General features: G+C 41.3%; 2 protein-coding genes across 4 annotated transcripts in view; one reads left to right on the top strand and one right to left on the bottom strand.

The window, feature by feature from the left end:
• Positions 1 to 23,665, bottom strand: part of nol8 (nucleolar protein 8) — a 78,937-nt gene extending 55,272 nt beyond the window's left edge. The window contains exons 1-5 of one of the 3 annotated variants that reach the window (XM_072280986.1): positions 23,485 to 23,665; positions 7,531 to 7,714; positions 6,893 to 6,955; positions 6,439 to 6,517; positions 1,382 to 1,532 (exon numbers count right to left, since the gene is read on the bottom strand). In XM_072280986.1, the coding sequence (XP_072137087.1) occupies positions 1,382 to 1,532; positions 6,439 to 6,517; positions 6,893 to 6,955; positions 7,531 to 7,669 (432 nt within the window). In that variant the 5' untranslated portion in view covers positions 7,670 to 7,714; positions 23,485 to 23,665. Of the gene's footprint in view, positions 1 to 1,381; positions 1,533 to 6,438; positions 6,518 to 6,892; positions 6,956 to 7,530; positions 7,715 to 23,124; positions 23,161 to 23,484 lie in introns of those variants that run through there. The other 2 variants (XM_072280985.1, XM_072280987.1) reach the window with 2 other exon arrangements.
• cenpp (centromere protein P) overlaps positions 23,382 to 26,458 on the top strand; it is a 279,625-nt gene continuing 276,548 nt past the window's right edge. The window contains exons 1-2 of the mRNA XM_072280996.1: positions 23,382 to 23,649; positions 26,315 to 26,441. Coding sequence (XP_072137097.1) covers positions 23,478 to 23,649; positions 26,315 to 26,441 — 299 coding nt within the window. The 5' untranslated portion in view covers positions 23,382 to 23,477. The remainder of the gene's footprint in view (positions 23,650 to 26,314; positions 26,442 to 26,458) is intronic.

Below are 26,458 nucleotides of genomic sequence, written 5' to 3'. Positions count from 1 at the left end.
CTAAGAAAGGCCAACAGAAATTAGCCTTGTCACAAATCTGCATATCCGGAGAATGATTTAAAAAAAAAACAATCTACTAAATACAATTTAAGTGGAGATCAAGGTTTTTTTTTTTAAAAAACGCAAACACGAGGAAATTTGCAGATGCTGGAACTTCAAGCAACACACAAAAAAATGCTGGTGAACGCAGCAGGCCAGGCAGCATCTCTAGGAAGAGGTACAGTTGACGTTTTGGGCCGAGACCCTTCGTCAGGACTAACTGAAAGAAGAGATTTGAAAGTGGGAGGGGGAGGGGGAGATCTGAAATGATAGGAGTTGGCGGTACAGGCTCGAAGGGCCGAATGGCCTACTCCTGCACCTATTTTCTATGTTTCTAAAGACAGGAGGGGGAGGAATGGAGCTAAGAGCTGGACAGTTGATTGGCAAAAGGCATAAGAGAGGATCGTGGGACAGGAGGTTTAGGGAGAAAGAAAGGGGGAGAGGGGAAGCCCAGAGGATGGGCAAGTAGGGGGGGGGGGGAGAGGGAAAGAAAGAAAGAAAGAAAGAATAAATAAATAAATAAAGGATGGGGTACAAAGGGAAGGTGGGGCATTAACGGAAGTTAGAGAAGTCAATGTTCATGCCATCAGGTTGGAGGCTACCCAGACGGAATATAAGGTGTTGTTCCTCTAACCTGATGGCATAAACATTGACTTCTCTTACTTCCATTAATACCCCACCTCCCCTTTGTACCCCATTCGTTATTTATTTACTTATTATTAATTTTTTTCTCTCTCCTTTTTCTCCCTCTGTCCCTTGCCCATTCTCTGGGTTTTTTTCCCCCTCCCCCTTGTCTTTCTCCCTAGGCCTCCCATCCCATGATCCTCTCGTATCCCTTTTGCCTATCACCTGTCCAGCTCTTGGCTCCATCCCTCCCCCTCCTGTCTTCTCCTATCATTTTGGATCTCCCCCTCCCCCCCCCCACTTTCAAATCTCTTACTAGCTCTTCCTTCAGTTAGTCCTGACGAAGGGTCTCGGCCCAAAACGTCGACTGTACCTCTTCCTACAGATGCTGCCTGGCCTGCTGCATTCACCAGCAATTTTTGTGTGTTGCTTGGAAATCAAGGTTTAGTGTTTTTCCTCTTACAGTAGTAGCATAAAATTCTTGAAATGTGAGGAACACAAAGTGCAACAGAAAAACTGAGAATTTCACAATGTAGATTGTCTTGATATTTGCCTTTGTCTTGAATTTATCTTTTAAAGCAAAAAGAAAATAAATTTACTCTGTTGTCCTGGATAATTTGCAATTTTGTATGATTTTCAAACTGATTAAAAATAATTTCAGAATTTAACTATTACAAGATAAATTTTAAACAAAGCAAATTTTAGAATCATTACTTACCTTATGTTCAGGTACTTCTGTTCCTGGAACAGCAGATTTCATCTTAAAATTTTCAACACCAACTTTCTTTAGAGACTCTACAACCTTTGTTATGTTGTCCACATGTGGATTGTGCTTACTTTTAGCTGCATTCTGTCGTTCTTCAGCAAGTCTACATCAATTAATGCAGAAAAAGAATTATGTTCAAATCTAAAACAATATATTTTAAAAAATTGTTAACATATTAACTCTTGCTTGATTCCAAGACAATAACAGGAATATATGTATTATATCATAGGAGGCTATCTGGCTCACTTTGCCTCTACCATTTCTTTGAATGAAATCTAATTAGCATAAACCCATCCTTCTTGCACAACATGCATTTTTTTTCCTTTCAAATATCTATTCAATTAATTATGGAAGACAGCTGTCAAATCTACTTTCACCATCTTTTCGGGTGGTGTATTCCAAATCACAGTGATACACTATGCACAATGCTGATAAGTTCTTCCCTTATGTCACTACTGATTATTCTGCCTATCTGCCAAAAACTCCTCTGCAGTTCCTCTAAGAGCCTTCTTAAGCTTGGTGCCCAGAATTAGACACAAAAACTAATTGCGCTCTTGTATTTTGTATAGTATTTTTGTACAGTTTTGCATAAACTCTTTCTATCTGAAGCCAAAATGATAAGAATTCTGTATGTTTAATATTTAAATAGCATTGTCACCTTGTCCCATTCCCTTCATTTGGAAATTATGGCAGGCGTAAGCAAATCTATTGATATGCTCCTTAACATTATTAATATTAATGTATTTCATTTTTACTGTATTTCTGTATATAAACATTTTAAAATTAGAGACCTTATATAGATCCCATTATATACCATTCACCTTAACCAGTCTGATTTCTATCCACTAACTAATAGCACTTCCACTTTATCACATGAATTCCATGGGATGATAAAAAAATGATTCCCTTCTCTACATCTGCTCAGCTAGGACAGTAGAGATGCCAGGCAGGATTGTGGAATGCTCCTCTTGTGGGATGTGGGAAGGCAGGGAGCACTCCGGTGTCCCTGACAACTACAGCTGCGAGAGGTACATCTAGCTGCAGCTTCTAACAATCCACATTAAGGAGCTGGAGCTGGAACTGGAACTGGATAAACTCCAGATCATTGGAGAGACTGGAGATGTGATACACAGGACATATAGAGAGGTAGTTACAGCCAAGGAAACTGGGTGACAGTCAGGAAGCAGAAAGGGGTTAAGGAGCCAGTGTAGAATACCCTGTGGTCATGCCCCTCTACAACTGGTATATCACTTTGGATACTGTTGGGGGAGAGCTGACCTAACTGAGGAAAATCACACTGATACCTAGTCTGGCTCTGTGACTCAGAAGGGAAGGGCAGGGCGGGGGAGGCGTGGGGAGGCACATTTTTCATGACAAGGGATTCATTAGAGGAGTGGACAGGAGGATCTGTGGGCAACAACAAGATTCATGTTGTCTCCCAGGTGCCAGAGCTGGGACATCTCGAATCGAGGCCTCAGCATTCTGAAGTGATAGGGTGAACAGCTGGAGTTCGTGGTCCATGTAGGTACCAATGACATCAATAGGACAAATGATAAGGTTCTGCATGTGATGTGCAGGGAGTTAGGTGCTAAGTTAGGAGCTGAAGGGCAGTTCCTCCAGGGTTGTGATTTCAGGATTACTACCTATGCCACGTCCCATTGAGGCCAGGACTAGGAAGATTATACAATTTGTTACATGGCTAAGGAGTTGGTGAAGGAGGGAGGGCATAAGATTTTTGGATCATTGGGCTCTCTTCTCGGGAAGGTGAGACCTGTACAGAAAGGATGGATTGCACCTGAAATAGGATGGGACTAATTTCCTATTGGGAATGTTTGTTAATGCTGCATGGTGGGATTCAAACTACAGTTGCAGAGGATGGGAACCAGAGTGCCAGAACAGTCTGTGGAGAGGTTGTGAAAACAGATATTGGTAAGACTTCAGACAAAGTCAGGAATCAAAAAGTTGAGCATGGTGCAACTAGTGTCCTGAGCTTCATATACCGTAGGAAATGAGTATCGTAGGAAAGGCGAATGATAATGCTGAAGAGTGGCAATGTGTAGCGAGGAGAGACTGTTGATAGGGCAAAATTGTAGTCAACAGGATGAGTGGCAATGTAAAAGGTGGACAAAATCAAAAAGGGTGAATAGAGGACCAAGGTGTTATATTTGAACGTGCGCTATATACGGAATAAGGTAGATGAACTTGCAGCAGACTGGCATGCATGATGATGGCTGAAAGAAGATTCTAGCTGGGAGCTTAATGTCCAAAGATTCGCATTGTATCGAAAGGACGGGGTAAGGCAGAGGGGGTGGCTGTTGGTAAAAAAATTAAATCCAATTATTAGAAAGAGGTGACATAGGGTCAGAAGACGTTGAATCATTGTGGACAGAGATAAGGAACCGCATGGGTACACAGACCCTGATGGAGTTATAGTATACACAAACAGTAGTAACAATGTGGTCTACAAATTACAACGGGAGATAGAAAATGCATGCCAAAAGGGCAATGCTACAATAATCATAGCACACTGGGAAAATCAGGTTGGTGCTGGATTCCAAGAGAGGAGGTTTCCAGAATGCCTACAAGCAGCTCGTGATTGAGCCCTATAAGGGATCAGTTATTCTGGATTGGGTGTTGTGCAATGAACCAGAATTGATTAGAGAGTGAAAGGTAAAAGAAACCTTAGGAGCAAGTGATCATAATATGATTGAATTCACCCTGAAATTTAAGGAGAAGCAGACTCAGATGTATCAGCATTACAGTGGAGGAAAGGGAATTACAGTGGTATGAGAGAGAAGTTGGCCCGAATTGACTGAAAAAGAACACTGGCAGGGATGACGGCAGAGCAGCAATGGCTGGAAAGTCTGGAAGCAATTCAGAAGGCACAGGATATATACATCCCAAAGAGGAAAATGTATTCTAAAGGCAAGATGACATAACCATTGCTAACAAGAGAAGCTAAAGCCAACATAAAGGTCAAAGAGATGACAGACAACAGGGCAAAAATTAGTGAAAGTTAGAGGATTGGGAAGCTGGTAAAAACCAACAGATGGCAACTAAAAATGCCATTAAGAATATAAAGAAGGAATATGAATGTCAGCTAGCCAATAATATTAAAGAGGATACCAAAAGTATCTTCAGGTATATGAAGTGTAAAAGAAAGGTGAAAGTGGACATTGGACCGCCGGAAAACGATGCTGGAGAGGTAGCAATGGGGGACAATGAAATGGCAGAGCAAACTGAATAAGCATTTTGGACTGCGGAAGACACTAGCAATATGGTGGAAGTTCCAGGTGTCAGGGATCATGAAGTGTGTGAAGTTTCCATTACTAGCGAGAAGGTTCTTAGGAAACAAAAAGGTAGATAAGTCACCTGGACCAGATGGTGTACACCTCAGGGTTCTGAAAGAGGTGACTGAAGAGATAATGGAGGCATTAGTAATGATTTTTCAAGAATCACTAGATTCTGGAATGGTTCCAAATTGCAAATATCACTCCACTCATCAAGAAGGGAGAGAGGCAGAAGAACAGAAACTATAGTCCAGTTAGTCTGACCTCAGTGTTTGGGAAGATGTTGGAGTTGATTATTAAGGATGAGGTCTCAGGGTATTTGGGAGGCACATGATGAAATAGACAACTGTCAGCATGGTTTCCTCAATGGAAAATTTTGTTTGACAAATCTGTTAGAATTCTTTGAAGAAATGACAAACAGGATAGACAAAGGAGAATCAGTCAGTGTTCTGTACTTGGATTTTCAGAAGGCCTTTGACAAGATGACAGATATGAGGCTGCTTAACAAGTTACAAGCCCATGGTATTACAGGAAATATTCTAGAATGGAAAAAGCAGTGGCTGATTGGCAGGAAGCAAGGAGTGGGAATAAAGGGAGTTTTTCCTGGTTGGCTGCCAGTGACTCATGATGTTCCACAGGGGGTCTGTGTTTGGACTGTTTCTTTTTATGTTATTATGTCAATGATTTTTTTGATGGAATTGATGGCTTTGTTATAAAGCTTGCAGGTGACATGAAGATAGGTGGATGGGCAGATTAGAAAGGATGTGCTGAAACTGGAGAGGGTTCGAAGGAGGTTTACAAAAATGATTCCAGGATTGAATGGCTTATCATATGAAAAGTGTCTGATAGCTCTGCACCAGTATTCACTAGAATTCAGAAGAATGAGAGGTGATATCATTGAAACGTATTGAATAGTGAAAGGCCTTGATAGAGTGGATGTAGAAAGGATGTTTCCTGTGGTGGGAGAGTCTAAAACCAGAGCATGCAGCCTCAGAATAGAGGGGTGTCCTTTTAAAATGGAGATGAGGATGAATTTCTTTGGCCAAAGAGTGATGAATTTGTGGAATTCTTTGCCACAGGCAGCTATGGAGGCCTAGTCTTTATGTATATTTTAGGCAGAGGTTGATAGATTCTTGATTGGCCAGGGCACGAAGGGATACGGACAGAAGGCAGGAGACTGGGGTTGAGAGGCAAATTGGATCAGCTGTAATGAAATGGTGGAGCAGACTTGATGGGCCAAATGGCCTAATTCTGCTTCTATATCTTACGGATATAGTTCTGTTAATAAGAGTATTGTGTGAAACTTGGCCAAATACCCTCTGAAAATCCAAGTAAGCAACATACCCTGTTCAATGCTCACCAATACAGCATTAGAAAGTTTTATGCATTAACATGAAGGCCTGGTAAACTTTCAATTTTTTTGTAATTCTTAGCATGTGAAATTTTTATACAACAGATTTAATAATTCAATTGGTGTTTAAAAATGTGGTAGTAAACAGAATGGCAATCCACTTACTAAAAACTGCAATAGTAGGAACAACACTTTGAAGAAAAAATGTAAACAAAACATGACAACAAAGATTTTGACAATTTAAACTGTACAATGTTGTATTTCATTAAGTAAATCTAAACTCTTTCAAGAATGTAGCACTACATAAATGAAGTAAATCAAAAAGAAAAAAATAACCATTGGTAAAGTGATAAGCTGAAGCTACTCACCTATGCAAAAAACATTCTTTGGCTAATTCAATCTGCAGCTTTCCACCTTTCCATTTTGATTTATTCAGATATGACATACCTAGAAAGCACAAAAAAATGCTGAATACAATTACGTCCATAGAGGTAACCAAGCAGGTGAAATAACAAACAAAAAGAATCATACTCATCTGATTTCCAAAAGGACCAAATTAGCTACTTTTTTTGGTTTTGGCCTGAGTGCTTTTGAACAAGTTTGAAATTTATATGAACAGTAATGCACATAAAATCAAATGTTTTGCACCCCCCAGAAACATTTTACTACATTAAAAAGGATTTTTTTAACCAAACTTTGAGAAAGTTTGATAAAGCATCACATATGAAAATCAATCTTATTTTTAAAAAGGACATACAATGGGAATAAAACAGAAATCTTTATAGAGGATAAAGAGTCGAATAAATTTGATTACATACGTACATCGTTTTAATTCAGTTTCTGAGATATTTATATTAATATAACCAAAGGCCTTCATGGGATTCCCTAGAAAAGTGAATATAATTAGTTAATTTGATTGTAAAACTTATATAAAAATAACTTTACTGTGCATGTTCAAAGAATGGATTGCCAGTTAGAAGCAAGGCCAAAAATATCCAAGCAAGAAGATGGAGTTTGTATTCTATTCTCAGCTAAATTACCCATTTAGCCATTCCATTTTGTGATGTTGATATGGTAGAGGTGGGGTGAGAGAAGGAAGTAGAAAATAAATTCCTGTATTAAACACCCCATTAGTATATAAAATTAACTGCAATAATGAGAAAACATTTCTATAGATAGTTGAAGACATTTCTACAACTTGTCATTTATTTAATTAAGCTAATACTGATTCTACAGAAAGTTGTTTCACATTTGCTCGGATATATCTCACCTTTGTAAATCTTATGGTGGAAAATATTTTTCTTAGATCCTCTGTTGAATTTTTGCCGCAAATAAGAAAGCCAATTTAATAAAACAGATTACTGACTGATTGAGAGTTAAAGAGAGCTTACAGACCATTTGGAATTGGGCACATGCAACAAACTTGTATATCTGAAATTGTATGTTTCTTTCAATATTACCTTGGTTGTCTTTCCTGAGTACAATATCCACTGCTGCAACATCTCCAAATGAGCTAAATATTTCTTTGATTTCACCTTCAGAAGCCAAGTGATGTAATCCGCCAACAAATAAACGCTTCAAACTTTTGGCTGTCTCCATTTTGTAATACCTTGTTCAAAATAACCCTGGTACAACAGGCTCTGACTGTTGAAATATACAACAAAGAAATAAAATTAAGATTAATACATTCAATTTCACACAATGTTCTAAAAAAGAAACGAAGTATATAGAGGCTCCAGTAAATATATGAGTTTGTTTTTATTTAAGCTCTTAAGTCTTGGTGTGCTCTCATGGATTGAGTAAGAAAACAAAGAATAAAACTATTTATATAAATATTGAAAAATAAAAAATGCAACTGCTAGAAATCTAATAGAAAATGATGGAAACAGAGTAGGAAGCTGCTATGGCAAAAGGAATGTAATTAATATTTTTATATTAATGTATTTTACTCCACTTCCTGAGGAGACTGAGGCAAGCAAAGCTCCTCCACCACCCCTCTTCATTCTCACCACATTCTATCAGAGCACCATCAAGAGTGTCTTAACTGCTTGTATGGAAATTGCAATGCATCAGATCACAAGACCTGCAACGGATAACGAGGACTTCTGAAAGGCCAGTGATGTTGTGGGGATGGAACTGGACTCTCTCATGGTGGTGTCTGAAAAGAGGATGCTGTCCAAGTTGCATGCCATCTTGGTCAATGTCTCCCATCTACTACATAATGTACTGGGTGGGCACAGGAGTACATTCAGCCAGAGACTCATTCATCCCAGATGCAACACAGAGCGTCATAGGAAGCCATTCCTGCCTGTGGCCATCAAACTTTACAACTCCTCCATTGGAGGGTCAGACACCCTGAGCCAATAGGCTGGTCCTGGACTTATTCCATAATTTACTGGCATAATTTACATATTACTATTTAACTATTTATGGTTTTATTACTATTCATTATTTATGGTGCAACTGTAACAAAAACCAATTTCCCCCGGGATCAATAAAGTATGACTATGAAAACATCGGGGTCTCTCTCTCCTCCGCTGTCAGGGCATGTATCAAAAATGCTGCATACGCAGTGCAGCCAGAATTGTCACAGACCCCTTCCGTCCTTCCCACAATCTGTTTGACCTCCTGCCATCAAAAAGGACTAGAGGTGTCAGGCTGGGTAACAGCTTCTTCCCCAAGGATGTTGGACTAGTTGACATCATTCTGTCAACCAGCAAACATGTACACCTTAACTGAATGCCCTGCTGCCTCTCCCACCCAGACTCCCGAACTCTCAGACACACTCTCATTCTGCACTAACCACTTTTCATCTTTTATTGCTGCTGTTTCATATATTTATGACTGCTTGTTTTATTACAACAGTGCCAGTAACATTATGCAGTCTTACGTAAGCATGCACTTCACACTTTATGCTGACCTGTCAATCTACAGGCCAAGCCACTCAGGCACGTGTGCGAATTTTACTTTGTGACTGTATGTGTTTTGCACCTCGGCCCCAGAGAAACAATGTTTCATTGAGCTGTATACATGTATGATTGAATGACAATAAACTTGACTTTGAAACAAACTAGATTTTGAAGACTCTTCATCAAAATTGGGAAAGCATTAATAAGTTAGTATCTTATTGTAGAGAAGATAGGGGAGGAATGAGAGGACAAAGGGAATATCCCTGATTGTGAGGAGACAGAATCATGGTGATAAACTGTAGAAGCCACCTGCTTGACAGATTAATAAGGGAGTTAGTGAAAAATAAAACAAAGGGACAAAAACTGAGACACAGATCAGAGTTTTAACAATTGTCCAGCAGTTCAGACAGCATCAGTGAGAAGAGAAAAAATGGGAACTTGCACACGGACATCAAATGGATAAAAAGAATTTATTATGACTATGGAACCATACAAGTAAAATCATGAGGAATTGGAAGAGGCCATTCAATCAACTATTTACTCCAGTGGTCCCCAACCACGGGGCCGCAAAGCATGTGCTACTGGGCCGTGAGGAAACGATATGAGTCAGCTGCACCTTTCCTCATTCCCAGTCACACACTGTTGAACTTGAACATAGGGTTGCCAACTGTCCCGTATTTGCTGGGACATCCCGTATACTGGGCTGAATTGATTTGTCCCATACGGGACCGCCCTTGTCCCGTATTTCCCCTGCTAAGGTAGAGCATTCCTATAAAACCTTTCGTGCCGAAATGGTGTAAAGCGAAGAAGCAATTACCATTAATTTAAATGGGAAAAATTTTTGAGCGTTCCCAGACCCAAAAAATAACCTACGAAACCATACCAAATAACACATAAAACCTAAAATAACACTAACATATAGCAAAAGCAGGAATGATATGATAACTACACAGCCTATATAAAGTAGAAATAATGTATGTACAGTATAGTCGGCAAGGTTAAGCCAAAACCGATTTGTGGGGGGAAAAAAATCAGCACGTATGTGCATGCGCACACAGGTGCCCGCGCAAGGCTTCATGGTCATGGTAGTCTTTCTCGGGGTAAACACAAGTGTTCTGTATTTGACTGCTACTTTTGTCCCTTATTTGGGAGTGAGAAAGTTGGCAACTCTAACTGTAAAAGACATGTTGAGGTGAGTTTAACCCTACTTGAAAACCCCTGCCACCCCCCCCCCCGCCCCGCAAGAATATTGTCAATATTAAACCAGTCCGCGGTGCAAAAAAGGTTGGGGACCCCTGATTTATTCAATGCAGATGTTCTCTAAGACATAGAGGGCTACCAAAAAATAAAGGTGGTATAGAAAACTATCAAGTGAACATGATATCAAACAATGGATACAGAAAAGCAATATCAAAAGTTAATTTGTGTGCCTATTCCAAAATGCAAACAGGCACCATTAAATTAAATGGGTGTCATTATTTTGTAAAATGCTCCAAGGTGCTTCACATGAGTGTTATCAGACAAAGATTAAATTGGGCGCTATGGTAGCATAGCAGATAGTGCAATGTTATTACAGTTGAGGGCATTGGAGTTTGGGGCTCAATCTGTAAGAAGTTTCTATATCCTCCCCACGAACGTGTGGGTTTTCTCTGGATGCTCTTGTTTCCTCCCACACTCCAAAGATGCACTGGCTAGTAGGTTAATTGGTCATTGTAATTTGTCCTGTGATTAGGCTAGGGTTAAATTGGTGGGTTCTAAATAAAAAATAAATTACCTCAAAGCCAATTTAGAGGGTACATATACCATAATCTTAAGCGAAGTGGAGTTTAAGGAGAAACATATTGAGAGCGAAGTTCAGAGAAGAAATTTCAGAACTGAAGAATTTTGACAATGAAAGTGAAATTTAAAAAATCAGGAATGCACAATTAGAGGAATGCAGAAGTCTCAGAGGGCCATAAGGCCACAATGGTCTGACACAAAGACGTACACTTTAAGACTGAATCATTGATAGCCACTGTACATCAGTGATGGCATGCTGAGGGATGGCTTACCAAGAGAGCACTTGATTAGGAATAACATGTAGAGGCCTAAACAGACAATGAGAATTGAGGAAAAATCCTCATTGGCTGGTGGCATACCCCTCACAAAGTTATGGTCAATAACTAATTATTTCAGTCTGAGAACAATACTACAGGATCCCTAAAGATAGTTCTGACAAAGGATGTTTGATTTGAAAAATAAACTATTTCTTTTTCAATCAACATTCTAAATAGAGTGGGCTGGGGTCACATTTGACTAAAATATACCAGGTTCATGCATATCGCAGATGCAAAAGATGAAAAGCTGCTATCATCCAAAATGTGACACTTTCCTTCTGCACAAAACCTGAAATGATCATACAGCTTTGCAAGTTAAATTCATGAACTATTTTGAGCAAACAGGTATAAGTAATGTACAGGCCAATCATAATAACTTAGGTTAGATTATGAGGACACGCAGTCCTCTTTTATTGTCATTTAGTAATGCATGCATTAAGAAATGATACAATGTTCCTCCAATATGATATCACGGAAACACAAGACAAACGAAGACTAAAAATACTGACAAAAACCACATAATTATAACATATAGTTACAACAGTGCAAAGCAATACCGTAATTTGATGAAGAACACACCATGGGCATGGTAAAAAAAGGTCTCAAAGTCTCTGGAAAATCCCATCATCTCACACAGACGGTAGAAGGAAGAAAAACTCTCCCTGCCATGAACCTCCGGCGTTGCAAACTTGCCGATGCAGCACCCTGGAAGCACCCAACCACAGCTGACTCTTGAGTCTGTCCGAAAACTTCAAGCCTCCAACCAGCCCTCCGACACCGAGCACCATCTCTGCCGAGCGCTTTGACCCTGGCCCCAGCAACAGGCAAAGCCGAGGATTTGGGGCCTTTCCCTCCAGAGATTCTCAATCGCACAGTAGCAGCGGCAGCGAAGCAGGCATTTCAGAAGTTTCTCCAGATGTTCCTCTGTGCTTCTCATGTCTGTCTCCATCAAATCAGGATTGTGCACGGTACCTACTTACAAATACCGATATCATTTCAGAGCAGCCGCGCACGCTGCATCATGCCGCCATCTTCTCCTCCCCTTAGTTAACTTCATTAAGATTACCAGAAGTCTGTTTGTACAAGCTTTTTGTGCAAAAACTTTCCAGCAGCCCCATCAAATTGGTAGTGGGAGAGGAGGCTACTCACAGGTCTGTGAGTGAGATTTAAAAAGGAGCATCACGGGTTTTCAGGGTTTTCTGGTGGCCCAGTCAAATCGAGATTCATTAGCAAAGGCAAGGAAAAATAAGGCAGGGGCAAGTGAAGTGGCCATTATTGGAGAGGACTAGTGTTACAGTGGGGAGGTTTTGACTCATCAGGCTTCAGCAAGAACAGGCTTGGTGATGTAAATATCTGGTAAATTTCTTCTTCTTCATTCTTCACTTGTTAGTACATGGTTAGAGAAGTGAGAATGGCTCCAGGAGCTGTCCTGTGCTCTTATGTGAGATATGGGAATTCTGGGAGACCTCCGGCCTTCTGGGTGAGCACAGCTGCACCGAGCTGAAACTCCTCAGAGTCTGTGTTAAGGAAATGGAGCTACAGCGTGATAACCCTGACCTCATACCGGAAGCTGAGAAGGTGACAAACAGGAGCTACAGAGGGGTAGTCACCCCTAAGTTGCAGGAGTTGGAGGTACCTGTGTGACTGTCAGAAGAGGGAAAGGAAATGGGCAGCCAGTACAGAGTACCACTGAGCAGTGCCCCTCAATACAGGTATACTGTTGTGGGGAACGTACAGAGTACCACTGAGCAGTGCCCCTCAATACAGGTATACCTGTTGTGGGGAACGTACAGAGTACCACTGAGCAGTGCCCCTCAATACAGGTATACTGTTGTGGGGAACGTACAGAGTACCACTGAGCAGTACCCCTCAATACAGGTATACTGTTGTGGGGAACGACCTCCTGCAGGGGAGCCACAGCAACTGGGACCCTGGTGCTGTGGCTCAAAAGGGAAGGGAGCCCAGAGGACTGCAGTAGTGACAGGGGATTCCATAGTTAAAGGACTAGACACAAGATTCTGTGGAAGCAGTAGAGACACTTGGATGGTATGTTGCCTCCTAGGCGCTAGGTCAGGGATGTCTTGGATCAGGTCTGCAGCATTCTAAAGGGGCAGGGAGAGGAGCCAGAAGCCTCGGTACATTTTAGCACCAATGACACAGGTAGGAAAAGGGAGGAGGTCCTGAAGAGAGCTTAGGGAGCTCAGTAGAAAGCTGAAAAGCAGTATCTCAAGGGTAGTAACTCTGGATTTCTGGCTGTGCCACACGCAGGTGAAGGTAAGAATATGATACTTTGGCAGGTGAATATGTGGCTGAGGAATTGGTGCAGGGGGTATGCCTTCAAATTTATGGATCATTGGGATCTCTTCTGGGGAGGGTGTGACCTGTACCAAAGGGATGGGTTACACCTGAACCTTAGTAGGAACAATATCCTTGTGGGCAGGTTTGTTAGAACTGTTGGGGAGGATTTAAACTAATTTGGCAAAGGGATGGGAACCTGACTGGTAGGGCTGAGAATGGGGCAGTTGTATATAAGCAGAGGCAGTGTGTAGTGAAACTGTCAGGAAAAGACAGGCAGATGATAGAGTAAAATAAGGCAGTCAGTGGTATGAGTTGCGGTGAAACAAGGGAACAAAATTGAAAACAGGACTGAAGGTAATAAGGTGCAGTCGACGTTTCAGGCCGAGACCCTTCGTCCTGATGAAGGGTCTCGGCCTGAAACGTCGACTGCACCTCTTCCTAGAGATGCTGCCTGGCCTGCTGCGTTCACCAGCAACTTTGATGTGTGTTGCTTGAATTTCCAGCATCTGCAGAATTCCTGTTGTCTGAAGGTCATAAACCAGATTTGACTACAGAAGCTTAAGGTAAAGGAGCCCTAAGGGCTGATCATACAATGCCAGATTTTACCCTGCAATTTAAGAGGGAGAAGCAAAGGTCAAATGTGTCAGTATTGATTAAAGAGAATTACAGCGGCACGAGAAAGGAGCTGGCCAAAGTTAACTAGAAGGAGACACTAGCGGGGATGATAGGAGCAATTGAGAAGGTACAGGACAGATACATCAAAAAGTAGTACAGGTTGACCTTCACTAATCCGGCACCGTTGGGATCTGAGGAGTGCCGGATTAGTGAAACTGCTGAATTACAGAAGGATCACATTAAGCATAATCAGTGCCGGATTATCAAAGGAACCGGATTATAGGTAGTCAGATTAGTGAAGGTCGACCTGTATCATAAAGGCAAGGTGACACAACTCTGGCTAACATGGGAAATCAAAGGCAACATAAAAGCAAACGAGAGGACATGGAGGACAGGAGAGGACAGAAGGACATGGAAGAAAGAAAAAGGGGAGGAGCACCAGTGGGAGTTGATGAGTAGATAAGGAGATAAGGTGAGAGAGGGAAATGGGAATGAGGAATGGTGAAAAGTGGGGGGTGGGGAGATTACTAGAAGTTAGAGAAATCGATGTTCATGGCATCAGGTTGGTGGCTACCCAGACGGAATATAAGGTGTTGCTCCTCCAACCTGAGTGTGGCTTCATTGCTATAGTAGAGGAGGCCACAGACTATCATCTTGGAATAGGAATGGAAAGTGGAATTACAATGAGTGGCCACTGGGCGATCCAGCTTTTTCTGCCAGATGGAGCTTAGGAGCTCGGCGAAGCACTCTCCCAGTCTACGTCTCACCAATATATTGGCCACACCGGGAGTACCAGATACAGTACATGACCCCCAACAGACTCACAGGTAAAGTGTCGCCTCACCTGGAAGGACTATTTGGGGCCCTGAATGGTAGTGAGGGATTTGGTGTACAGGTTTCCCCCGCCATCCGAAGGTAGAGCATTCCTATGAAACGGTTCGTAAGCCGGAATGTCGTAAAGTAAAGAAGCAATTACCATTTATTTATATGGGAAAATTTTGTGAGCATTCGCAGACCCAAAAATAACCTACCAAACCATGCCAAATAACACATAACACCTAAAATAACAGTAACATATAGTAAAAGCAGGAATGATATGATAAATACACAGCCTATATAAAGTAGAAATACTTCTCTTCAATGATTGCCTGCGCAGATCTCCGTAGCAAAAATCTCACGCAAGCGCTCTCGGCAGAAAACCTCACGCAAGCGCTGTTGGCATAAACACGTGCTCCAGTAACTTTTAAACTATGAAGCTGCCAAATCTACCAAATAACACGTAAAAATACACAGCCGTTATAAAGTAGAAATAATGTATGTACAGTGTAGTATCACTTACGGGAATTGGGAAGACATCGAGCACACTGATGATGGTGTGTTAGACTGAGTCGTCACAGGTTGGGGTGCTGCAGTGGCCCCCACCCTCTGGGCGCCGACCCGATACATTGCCGTGAAGAACGCAGCAGTAGCCGGGAGGCACCCAGCACATCTCTAAGAAAAAAGCTGAAATAAACATGCTAATTAATTAGGTGCTGCCCAGCACGTAAATGTCGGCGCAGATCAGAGGCGATTGCCGATTGTATCGCCTCTGATCTGGGCCGACAATTACGTGCTAGGCGGCACCTAATTAATTAGCATGTTTATTTCAGCTTTTTTTTTAAAGATGTGCTGTGTGCCTTCCCGCTACCGCTGCATTCTCCGCGAATCGGTACAGTATCTGTCCGGGGCCCGGGGGTTGGGGTGGTGGGACACAGGGGTGTCATCTCATCGTCAATCAGGGCAGGCAGCTCATCTTCTCCTATGACTGCCCGCCTCGATGTCAAAGGTTGAGGTTCGTCGTCTGCTGTGGCTGATGTGGAAGGCTTGCTTGACTGCTGAGCCTTGCACATTTTTCTATCATACAGTTCTTTGTAAGCACTCAGACCATCCTGCAAATATCCCCGAAACCTACGTACCCTTTCAAAATTAAAGTCGTACTTTATCATTGCAGCAAAAATCTCACGCAGTTGCTTCTCGTTCAGTTCCTGGACAACTTCACTACTGCATTCGGTTTCAATTGTTATCCTTTCCTCTTCCAATTGCATCAGCTCTTCATCTATCAGTTCTTGGTCACGGGATGCCAAAACCTCTTCAACATCATCTTCGTCAGCTTCCACAAGCCAAACTCACTTTGTCCTTGCTTCGTTCACCACGATTGAAACGCTTAATTATGTCTAGTTTTACGCTAAGTGTAACACCCTTACGAGCTCTTTCAGGCTTTTCCGATACCTTAAACTCATCTTGCTAAAAGCTGCTCAATGCAACGTGTTTAAGCAATGTCGTTCCGAATCCAGGGGAGAGCGGCTGCTCGGGACATGCGCTGCCTTTTATCGCGCGCTGATTTTTTTTGTAACAGTGAAAACACCTTCTGAAAGCGAAAATAGGGTACTAATGTAGGTCTTTTGTAACAGTGAGGTTTCGTAAAGCGAACGTTCGAAAAGCAGCGGACACCTGTATCAACACCAGGATCCAGGATCCATCATGGTTCAGGTGAAGCCAGCCCCAGTGGAACAGCTCCCTCCTTCCCCAATACTGGTGCAAGTTTTCGATGAATTCAAACCTATTTCTTCCATATCAATCCTTGAGCCATGCACTTAACTCTCTAATCTTCTTAACCCTGTGCCAATTTGCATGTGACTCAGGTAGTAATCCAGAAATTACCAACTTCTTGGTTCTGCTTTTTAATTTAGCCCGTATCTGCTCAAATTCCCTTAGCAGAACCTCTTTCCTCATTCTACCAACGTCACTGATACCCACATGGACCACGACAACTGGATCTTTCTCCTCCTACTGCCAATTCTTCCACAGGTCAGATGAAGATGTCCCAAACCCAGGCACCAAGCAGGCAGCACAGCCTCCGGGATGCTCAACCCCTGTGAGAGAGAACTTCGTCTAGTCCCCTGCCTACACTATCCCCGATTACCACCAACTCTCTCCCCCTCTTGAGTGGCTCCCTGAACCACAGTGCCACAGTTAGGTTGCTCATCGTTCCTACAACCCCCACTCCCATCCACACACATTTCACACCTTTCCACATTATATGTCATATCACATCCTCTTAACCTGTCTAAGTCTTTGACCTATTACACAAGCTCTTCTTTTCCAAATAATTGAAAGAGTTTATGTCTAGTTGGGTCTCCTTCATTGATATTTCCATCACCCCACTGATTGCATTCTCCTAACCCAAAAATCATTTGTTTATTCCTACCCCTAGTTTTTTAGTTGATTAACCAATCTTCAGTCAATGTCTACATTTTGCCCTCATCTGGTGTGCTTTAATATTTCTCATGTGATACTTTGTCAAAAGCTCAAATAGGTTACTTTCACTCCTTTCTGCTTAATCTGTTAATTGTAATGTCAAAATTATTAATATTATTTCACTTCATTCAGCTGTGTTGAATCTGATTAATCCTACTATTATTTTGTAAGTGTCCTTATACCAACCCCTTAATCGTAAATGTCAGCATTTTCCACACCAATATTGTTAGGTTAAGCTGGCGTGTAGTTCTTTTTTCTCACTCCTTAAAATTTCAGCAGATCTTAAGGCACTTTATTGCCTTTGAAAAACATTTGAATTTGAATTTAGACCATAAAAACATAGGAGCAAAATTAGGCCATTTGGCCAATTCAGGCTACTCCACAGTTTCATCACGGCTGATCCACTTCGCTCTCCCGTTACCTTTCACTCCCTGTCACCTTTCACTCCATCTTAAATATGCACAGTCCCAATGACCTGGCTTCCAAAGCCACCTATTGCAACAAATTCCACAGGATGACCACCCTTTGGGTAAAGAAATTCCTTATTCTAAAAGGATGTCCCTCTATTCTGAGGTTGCGTGTTCTGGTTCTAGACTCTCCCCACCACAGGAAACATCCTCTCCATATCCACTTTATCTAGATTTTTCAATGAGTTTTCCCCTCATTCTTCTAAACTTCAGTGAGTACAGGCTCAGAGCCAAACACTTCTCATGTGATAAGCCTATCATTCCTGGAATCATTCCTGTGAACCTCCTTTGAATGCTCTCCAATCTCAGCACATCTTTTCTTAGATAAGGGACCCAAAACTGCTCACAATACTCCAAGTGAGGCCTCACCAGTTCCTTATAAAGCCTCAACATTACATCCTTACTTTGATATTCTTGTCCTCTCACAATGAATGCAACTGCACTCTCGAACTTCTCGCATACTGCTAGTATCTTCTGCTAGTTAGGATGATGCAAAATACTCAATTCCTCTACTATTTCTTTGTCCCCCATCACTACCTCAAACAAGATAACTAGGGTTATGAATAGGGCTTTAAAGTATATAGCAGGAGGGTGGCTTTACCAGATTATACGGAGAGTCAGCAGAGAGATATAGATAGGGTCTGGCAGATGGAGTACAATGTTGGTAAATGAAAGGTCATCCACTTAGAGGAGTATGGATAAAGTAAAAGAGAGAAGTGTGTACAAAGTTAAAGCAGATGTTAAAAAAGTGACAAGTGAGAGTGGAGTGCAGAAAAGTCAAGTGCGTAAGAGACAAAGATTACTGGATTTTTAAAGGCACAATGAGTGTAAGGGCACTTTATCTGAATGCCTGTAGAATTTGTAACAAGGTCAGTGAACTTGTGGCACAAGTCAGTATAAAGGGGTATGATTTAGTGGCCATTACATAAACGTGGTTGCAGGGTGGACAGGATTAGGAATTAAATATCCGAGGATATTAGGTAATATGGAAGGATAGGCAGTAAGGTAAGGGAGGTGGGGTAGTGCTCTTACTTAAGGATGAGATCAGGGTGATAGTGAGAGATGATATAAGATCTAAGGAGCAGAACGCTGAATCCATCTGGATAGAGATTAGGAATAGTATAGGGTAAAAAAGCACTAGTGGGATTTGTCTATAGGCAACTGAATAATAACATTACAGTGGCACAGGCAATAAATCGTGAAATATCTGAGACATGTAAGAATGGAACAGCAGTTATTGTGGGGAACTTTAACTTGCACATAGATTGGGTGAATCAAGTTGGTCAAGGCAGTTTCGAGGAGGACTTCATAGAATGCATATGTGATAGATTTCTTGAACAGCACGTTACTGAACCTACAAGGGAATGTGCTATCTTGGATTTGGTCTTGTGCAATAATACATGTAAAATTAACAATCTTGTAGTTGGGATCCACTTGGAAAGAGTGATCACAGTATGAATGAGTTTCTCATACAAATAGAGAGTGCAATATTCAATTTAAAATGAGTGTATTATCCCTACACAAGGGAGACTACAATGGGATGAGGGAGGAGTTGGATAGGGTAGACTGGGAATGCGTACTTTATGGTGGGATGGTTGAGGAAAAGTGGAAGAGTTCCAAAGATTTTTCCATGGGGCTCAACAGAAGTATATTCCAGTTAAAAGCAAGGACAGTAAGGGTGGGAAGAACCAGTCATGGATAACTAAGGAAATAAAGGAAGGCATCAAACTAAAAGCTCGTGTGTACAAAGACACCAAGAGTAGTGGGAAACTGGAAGATTGGGAAAACTTTAAAAAGCAACAAAGAAGCACTAAGCAAGCAAAAGAGAAAGGGACACACATCAAAGTTGCTGGTGAACGCAGCAGGCCAGGCAGCATCTGTAGGAAGAGGTGCAGTCGACGTTTCAGGCCCAGACCCTTCGTCAGGACTGGGGAGAAAGAGAAAGGGGAAAGGGAAGCTAGATTATGAAAATAAACTATCACAAAATATAAAAACAGATAGTAAGAGTTTTTGTAATTATATTATGTGGAAAAGGGTGGCTAAAGTGAGCATAGGTCCCTTGGAGGACAAGAAGGGGGACTTGATATTGGGTAATGAGGAAATAGCAGAGATTTTGAATTATTTTGTGTTGTCTTTGTAGTGGAGGACACACCTAACATGCCGAAGAGAGATATGGACGTGATGGGAGGTGAAGACCTCGATACAATAGCTATCATTAAAGAGGTAATGCTGAGCAAACCTGTGGATCTAAAGATAGGAAAATCCCCTGGTTCAGATGAAATGTGTCCCAGGGTACTGAAAGAAATAGCAGAAATTATAGTTGATGGTTTGGTGATAATTTACCAAATTTCTCTGGACTCTGGGCAGGTCCCAGTGGATTGGAAGGCAGTGAATGTCACACCACTGTTCAAAAAAGGATGTAGGTAAAAGGCAGGCAGCTATAGACCAGTTAGTTTAACATCTGTAGTTGGGAAAATGCTTGAAGCTATCATTAATGAAGAAACAGCGAGGCATCTGGAAAAAAAAATGGATCCATTATTATGCAGACGCAGCATAGATTCAGCAAAGGCAGGCCCTGTTTGACAAACTTATTGGAGTCCTTTGATGACATAACAAGTAGATTTAATAGAGGGGAACAGATAGATGTTATATACTTGGTTATCCAAAAGGCGTTCGATAAGGTGCCACATAAAAGACTTATCCATAAGATAAGGATGCATAGAGTTGGGGGTGATGTATTAGCATGGTTAACCAATAGAAAGCAGAGTTGGGTGTTTCTCTAGTTGGCAATCAGTGGTGAGCGTTGTGCCACAGAAGCTGATGCTGGAACTGCAACAGTACACGATACACATTAATGATCTGGAAGAGGGGACCAAGTGTAGTGTATCTAAGTTTGCTGATGATACTAAATTGAATGGAAAATAAAATTGTGCAGAGGATATGGAGAGTCTGCAGAAAGTTATAGATAGGTTAAGCGAGTGGGCAAAGGTCTGGCAGATGGAGTACAATGTTGGTAATTGCAAGGTCATCCACTTTGGAAGGAAAAATGGAAGATTAGATCATTACTTAAATGGTAAAAGACTGCAGCATGCTGCTGTGCAGAAGGACTTGGGAGCGCTTGTGCATGATTTGCAAGATGCTGGTTTGCAGGTGCAGCAGGCTATCAAGGCGGCTAATGGAATGTTGGTCTTCATTGCTAGAGGGATTGAATTTAAGAGTAATTTATGCTGCAACTGTACAGGGTACTGGTGAGACCGCATCTGGAGTACTGCATGCAGTTTTAATCTCCTTACTTCAGGAAGGATACACTGGCTTTGAAAATGGTGCAGAGGAGGTTCACCAGGTTGATTCCAGAGATGAGAGGGATAGGCTATGAGGACAGATTGAGTTGCCTGGGACTGTACTGCTGGAATTCAGGAGGATGAAAGGAGATTGTATAAAAACACATAAAATTATGAAAGGGGTGGATAAGATAGAGACAGGAAAGTTGCTTCCACTGGTAGGTGAGACTAGAACTAAGGGACATAGCCTCAAGATTCGGGGTAGTAAATTTAGGATGGAGATGAGGAGGAACTGTTAAGAGTAGTGAATCTGTGGAATTTTCTTCCCAATGAAGCAGTGGAAGTTATCTCAGTATATATATATAAATAAAACAAGATTGGATAGATTTTTGTACAGCAGGGGAATTAAGGGTTATGGGGAAAAGGCAGGTAGGTGGAGATGAGTACACAGTCAGATCAGCCACGATGTTATTGATTGGCGGAGCAGGCTCGACAGGCCAGATGGCCTACTCCTGCACCTATTTCTTAAGCTCTTATGAAATATAGAAAAATAGTTGAAAAAAGAGCATTTTAAATGGCATGAATAGTATTGGCATGTAAAGGATGCCCCTGCACACACACAAATCATCTGGAAGTTTAATGTGCAGGTCCAACAAGCAATCAGCAAAAACTGTTCATTGGCCATTACTACATGGGGATATAAGAACAAAGTGAAGGTGTTCAATTGATATGTCAAAAGGCTGTTCTAAAATTACAGCTGGAATATTATGTTCATGTTTCCGTATCTAAGGGACGAGATACTTGCAAATGACGGCGCACAGCACTAGATTCTTCATTCAATAGTCACAACTTTCTTGCAAGAAATCCTCATACTGATAAATAAAGGCATCCTTTAGTCTTCACTCTCTAGGGCGCAGGCCTGGGCAAGGTTGTATGGAAGACCAGCAGTTGCCTATGCTTCAAGTCTGCCCTCTCCACACCAGTGTTGTCCAAGGGAAGGGCATTAGGACCCATACAGCTTGGCACCAGTGTCATCACAGAGCAATGTGTGTGTGGTAAACCATATATATGTTGTAACTGGGTTAACTGTCTGGACACGCCCCTCTGCTGACTGCCCCTGTGGCTCCTCCCACAGAATTCTGTATAAAGGTGTTTCGCCTTGCCCCTCGCCCTCAGTCCGGGGGCAGACACTCACCATGGAGGTCGTATTGTACAGCGAATAAAAGCCTTTCAGTATTTTACCCAACCTCAGTCTTTTGGAGTTATTGAAGGTGCGCTTCAGTGTGATTTAAGTGCCTTGCTCAAGGACACAACACGTTCCCTTGGCTGGGGCTCGAACTTACTACCTTCAGGTCGCTAGTCCAATACCTTAACCACTTGGCCACATGCCCACACCTCATACTGATAACATACACTTTAAATCCAAACTTAATTTTTGCAATTCCTCAGCAAATGAAACAACCCATTCATCTATGCAGCCAAAGCTGGGCAACATATCAACACTGGTGTGATAAGTGGCAAGTAACATCATGACACAGAAGGCCCATGTAATGATTATCTCCAACAAGACAGTCCCAACACCTAGACCGGACAATGAATGGTATTATCACTGTGGAATCCCTCGCCATCAATAACAAGAACCACAAGTAGACAACACTGTTACAAAAATTGGTCTGGTATTCTGCAGTGGGTACCTCCTCTTGCCACATATGTCAGAAGTCTGATAAAATACTCCCCACGCGAGTCGAAGTTAATTGTACCATATTTGCAGTCTTTCTCTTCTCGACCTCACGCAATCAAAATAAAAGCTGGATGCACAAATAGATTAATTATCATTATTCAATAAACTTGAAACAACATAATAATATAACGTCCCAAGAGATTGGACGATTATTATTTTGGTTGCTTAGTTCACATACTGCAATCACATGGTGTTAACCACCCACTTAACTGACTGCTACAAAATTGAAATCTCACAACGACCAAATATGAAACAATTTAACGTTAGATTAAGTTGTTGGCAATAGTACACAGCAACATTAAAATGAGTTTCTCCTCCGAAAATCTTAAGCCGCGAACTTCAACACTCACATTACCACAGCGTGCCATCCGACCCCACTATCCGTCCGGACACTCCGTGAGCAACCAGTTTAGTTCCGGGGACACGAGGTGTCGAGAAAAGTACTCGTCACGGGAAAGTCACACCAAAAAATATGAGCATTGGAGGTTAAACTAAGGGTTTTTGTAATTGCTAATCACTTTATGAAAATAGGTAATACGCAACGCGGATTAAAGTATTAAAATCTCTCCTAGTGTGGGACACTTAACCGTGATACACATCAGGAACACATTCACAGAGAGGGGTGCAAGCATTAAAGAAAGTATTAACACTGTTTTACTGTGGAAACCTACCCGCAACTACATGAAACAGTGATGTGACAGTAATGTTACCTGGCGTTGAACTGGGCACGGAGGATGGTGATGGTGGCGCCGGTGGGAGGGTTGGCCGGACAGCTATTCCCCTCACGGATGGTTGGAGCCAGTCTCCGCACGGGTCCGCCGCTTTGAACGGCGCTGGCGCCAACTCCGTCCTCCTGGGACATCCACCGAACCGGGGTGAGGACGTCAACTCCAGATTCTTTACTCTTTGCCTGAGCGGGAACGGGGAAGATATTTTCATACCTTTATTCTGATGGGATGCAAGGCAGGGAACTCGAGCGGAGCACTTCTGAGAGTGCGGGGGATTAGTAAACATTTAGCAACGCGCACAAAGTTGCTGGAAGAGTCTCGGCCCGCAATGTCAACTGTTTATTTCCCTCAGTAGACACTGCCTAACCTGCCAAGATCCTCCAGAATTCTGTACGTTGCTTTGCATTTCCATCATCTGCAGAGTCTCTTGTGAGCTGACTAGGGGATTCGAGCAGATGGTGTCCGGGAAGCAGAGAAGGGAACTGAGTCCTGACGAAGGGTCTCGGCCTGAAACGTCGACTGTACCTCTTCCTACAGATGCTGCCTGGCCTGCTGCGTTCACCAGCAACTTTGATGTGTGTTGCTTGAATTTCCAGCATCTGCAGAATTCCTGTTGTTTGAATCTTCACCGGTTTCATGTTTTGGGAGCCAGCACAAATGCGTATGGCCGACGTCAAGTTACCCTATTGCAATTTCCTGAGAGTGTGAGGGGGGACCTGATGTAATTTTATGGGTAGACAACCATATTTTTTCTCAGGATGCGGAGAGCATAGCATTGTGAGAGAGGCAACATTTAAAGGGGATTTGTGAGGCAAGCATCTTTTTACATACAGTGTGATAGGTGTTTGGAATGAGCTACCATTGGCAGTAGAACAGATATGATTAAGGTGTCAAGAAGCTTTTAAATAGACTCCTGAATATGCAGGAATGAGGGATTTGCATCATATGCAGGCAGAAGGGATTAGTTTAATTTGGCATTGCATTCAGCAGACTCATCATAGGCCAAAGGTATATTTTTTCTGTGTTGTACTTTTCTATGTTCTATATAAAAAAGATAGATAGTCTTGCCTAAAAGACAAAAGTTACCCAAGCATATTTTCAAACGAAAGTTTTTGCTCAGTTACACAAAGAAAGCCTGGGCAATTGGAGAGTTTTTAAGTAGTGTCTTAGAAGAGGAAATAAAATTACAGAGGGAATTTCAGAACTTAAGCCTGCAGAGAGAACAGCCAAACAAAAGTATGACCTTATCCAGAACTGCAAAAAAGCAAGTGGAATAGTAGTACTCTGAAGGAATGGAGGTAGGAAGAGGAAGTCAAAGATATTGAAGGAGATACTTATCAGGCACCTCGATTCTGTCATGTATCTAATTCTGTTTTGCTGCTTTGCCCAATCACTTAACCTTGTAATGTGCTGAGAATAATCTGCTGGAATATGCCATCTGTTCTGAGCAGCTGTGGTGAATTGAGTACCTAATCACTTTAAAGAATTGATCAAGTCGGGATAGCAGAGTATTTTTTTCTTCAACTATTTAAATGTTTTTTCAGTTTTTTTTAAATATTTGAAGGTTAAATATATCTGACAAATTTCTTGATGTAAGTAATTTGTAGTGCTAATAGCTGAAATTAGTTTTTATATCCAGATGTTTGTTTAGCTGTAATTAGGCTTAATATGTCATAAAAAAAGTGTAAAATCTTAAAAGGAATTTCATAGTTAGACCTGTTCATTAACTTATTATATAATTATCTTAAATTCACATGGTCTAGTGATTTACATTGACTGGAGAAATTAGAATGTACTGGTGGAAATGTACAGAAATTGTTAAAAATCAATTCTGATGGCGGACACAAGTAGTTTCATCAATATTGTAATGTATCCAGGCCTTATATTGCTTGTTGTCAAATTTTGTTTGTTAATTACAAGAAATTGCTAACTGTTTTGTACCTTACAATTGCTAAGTTAACAGGTCTCTGGTGATGATTAAACTCTTCTTAGGCTACCAACCAGGTACAGGTATTGATTTTAGCTGACATTTCAATGGCAAACCCTGTGACAATGAAACATCAATTAAAATCAATACCTGTGCCCGGCTGGTAGCTCAAGAAGCGTTTATACGTCATAGATACCTGGAAAGCGCTAGATCATGTTTTAATGTCTCTGGTGAATTTCGTTTGGAATTATTTTTGTAATACCCCATTACTGACACCAAGTGGTGCTATTTTGTAGTGAAATTGTTCATTTATTATAATGAGACAATTTTTGAACACTTTAACAATGCTCTCGATGAGAAAGATGAATTTTTCAAGTTTTTTTCTTTAGAAGTCATGTACAGAAATTTAACATTTTTGCTAAATCAGCATGTAAAATAATTAGAGTATCTTTCAGTTCAAGAACAAACATACCAATTTTCCTGATGTTTGTTTCCTGAAAACTCTTGAGAATTTTGCCCCTTGTATTGATATTCTATACATTTCAATGTATTTACATACTATCTTCAAAATATCCACTTCTCCAAGAAAATAATAAAGGGAACAGAATTTGATCAAAAGGTGGTAGGTTTGGAATGGTGGCTGAAGGCTAGATTTCAAAAATGAGCTTTGAATGGTTTTCAAATGAGGGTAAGGATTTTTAAAGATGGAGTTTTTTTTAGTGATACAGCTAATAACACTGATGAAATGGTGGGAAAAGAAATATGCAGGAATTTGGAGGATTACAGTATGTGGCATTCAATGTATTAATGGTTTGAAGAGTTTCTTCAAAAGAAAAATGACTTAGTTTTCTGTATAACAGAATCCTTCATTATTTAATTTAATAGAACTCATGGAAAAATCACTGCAGCAGATTTATGAAAATGAGATCCTGTGCCTCCAGGAAGAAATTCAAATGTTGGAGCAAAAGGCCAAAGAGACTCAGATTAATTCTCAAGGGTTTCTGAAAAACATGTAAGTAGGAAGAGAAT

The sequence above is a fragment of the Mobula birostris genome, chromosome 16 (assembly GCF_030028105.1).
Source record: "Mobula birostris isolate sMobBir1 chromosome 16, sMobBir1.hap1, whole genome shotgun sequence".
NCBI lineage: Eukaryota > Metazoa > Chordata > Chondrichthyes > Myliobatiformes > Myliobatidae > Mobula > Mobula birostris.
The sequence above is the reverse complement of the archived record's forward strand: the minus strand, read 5'-3'. Positions and strand labels throughout refer to the sequence as shown.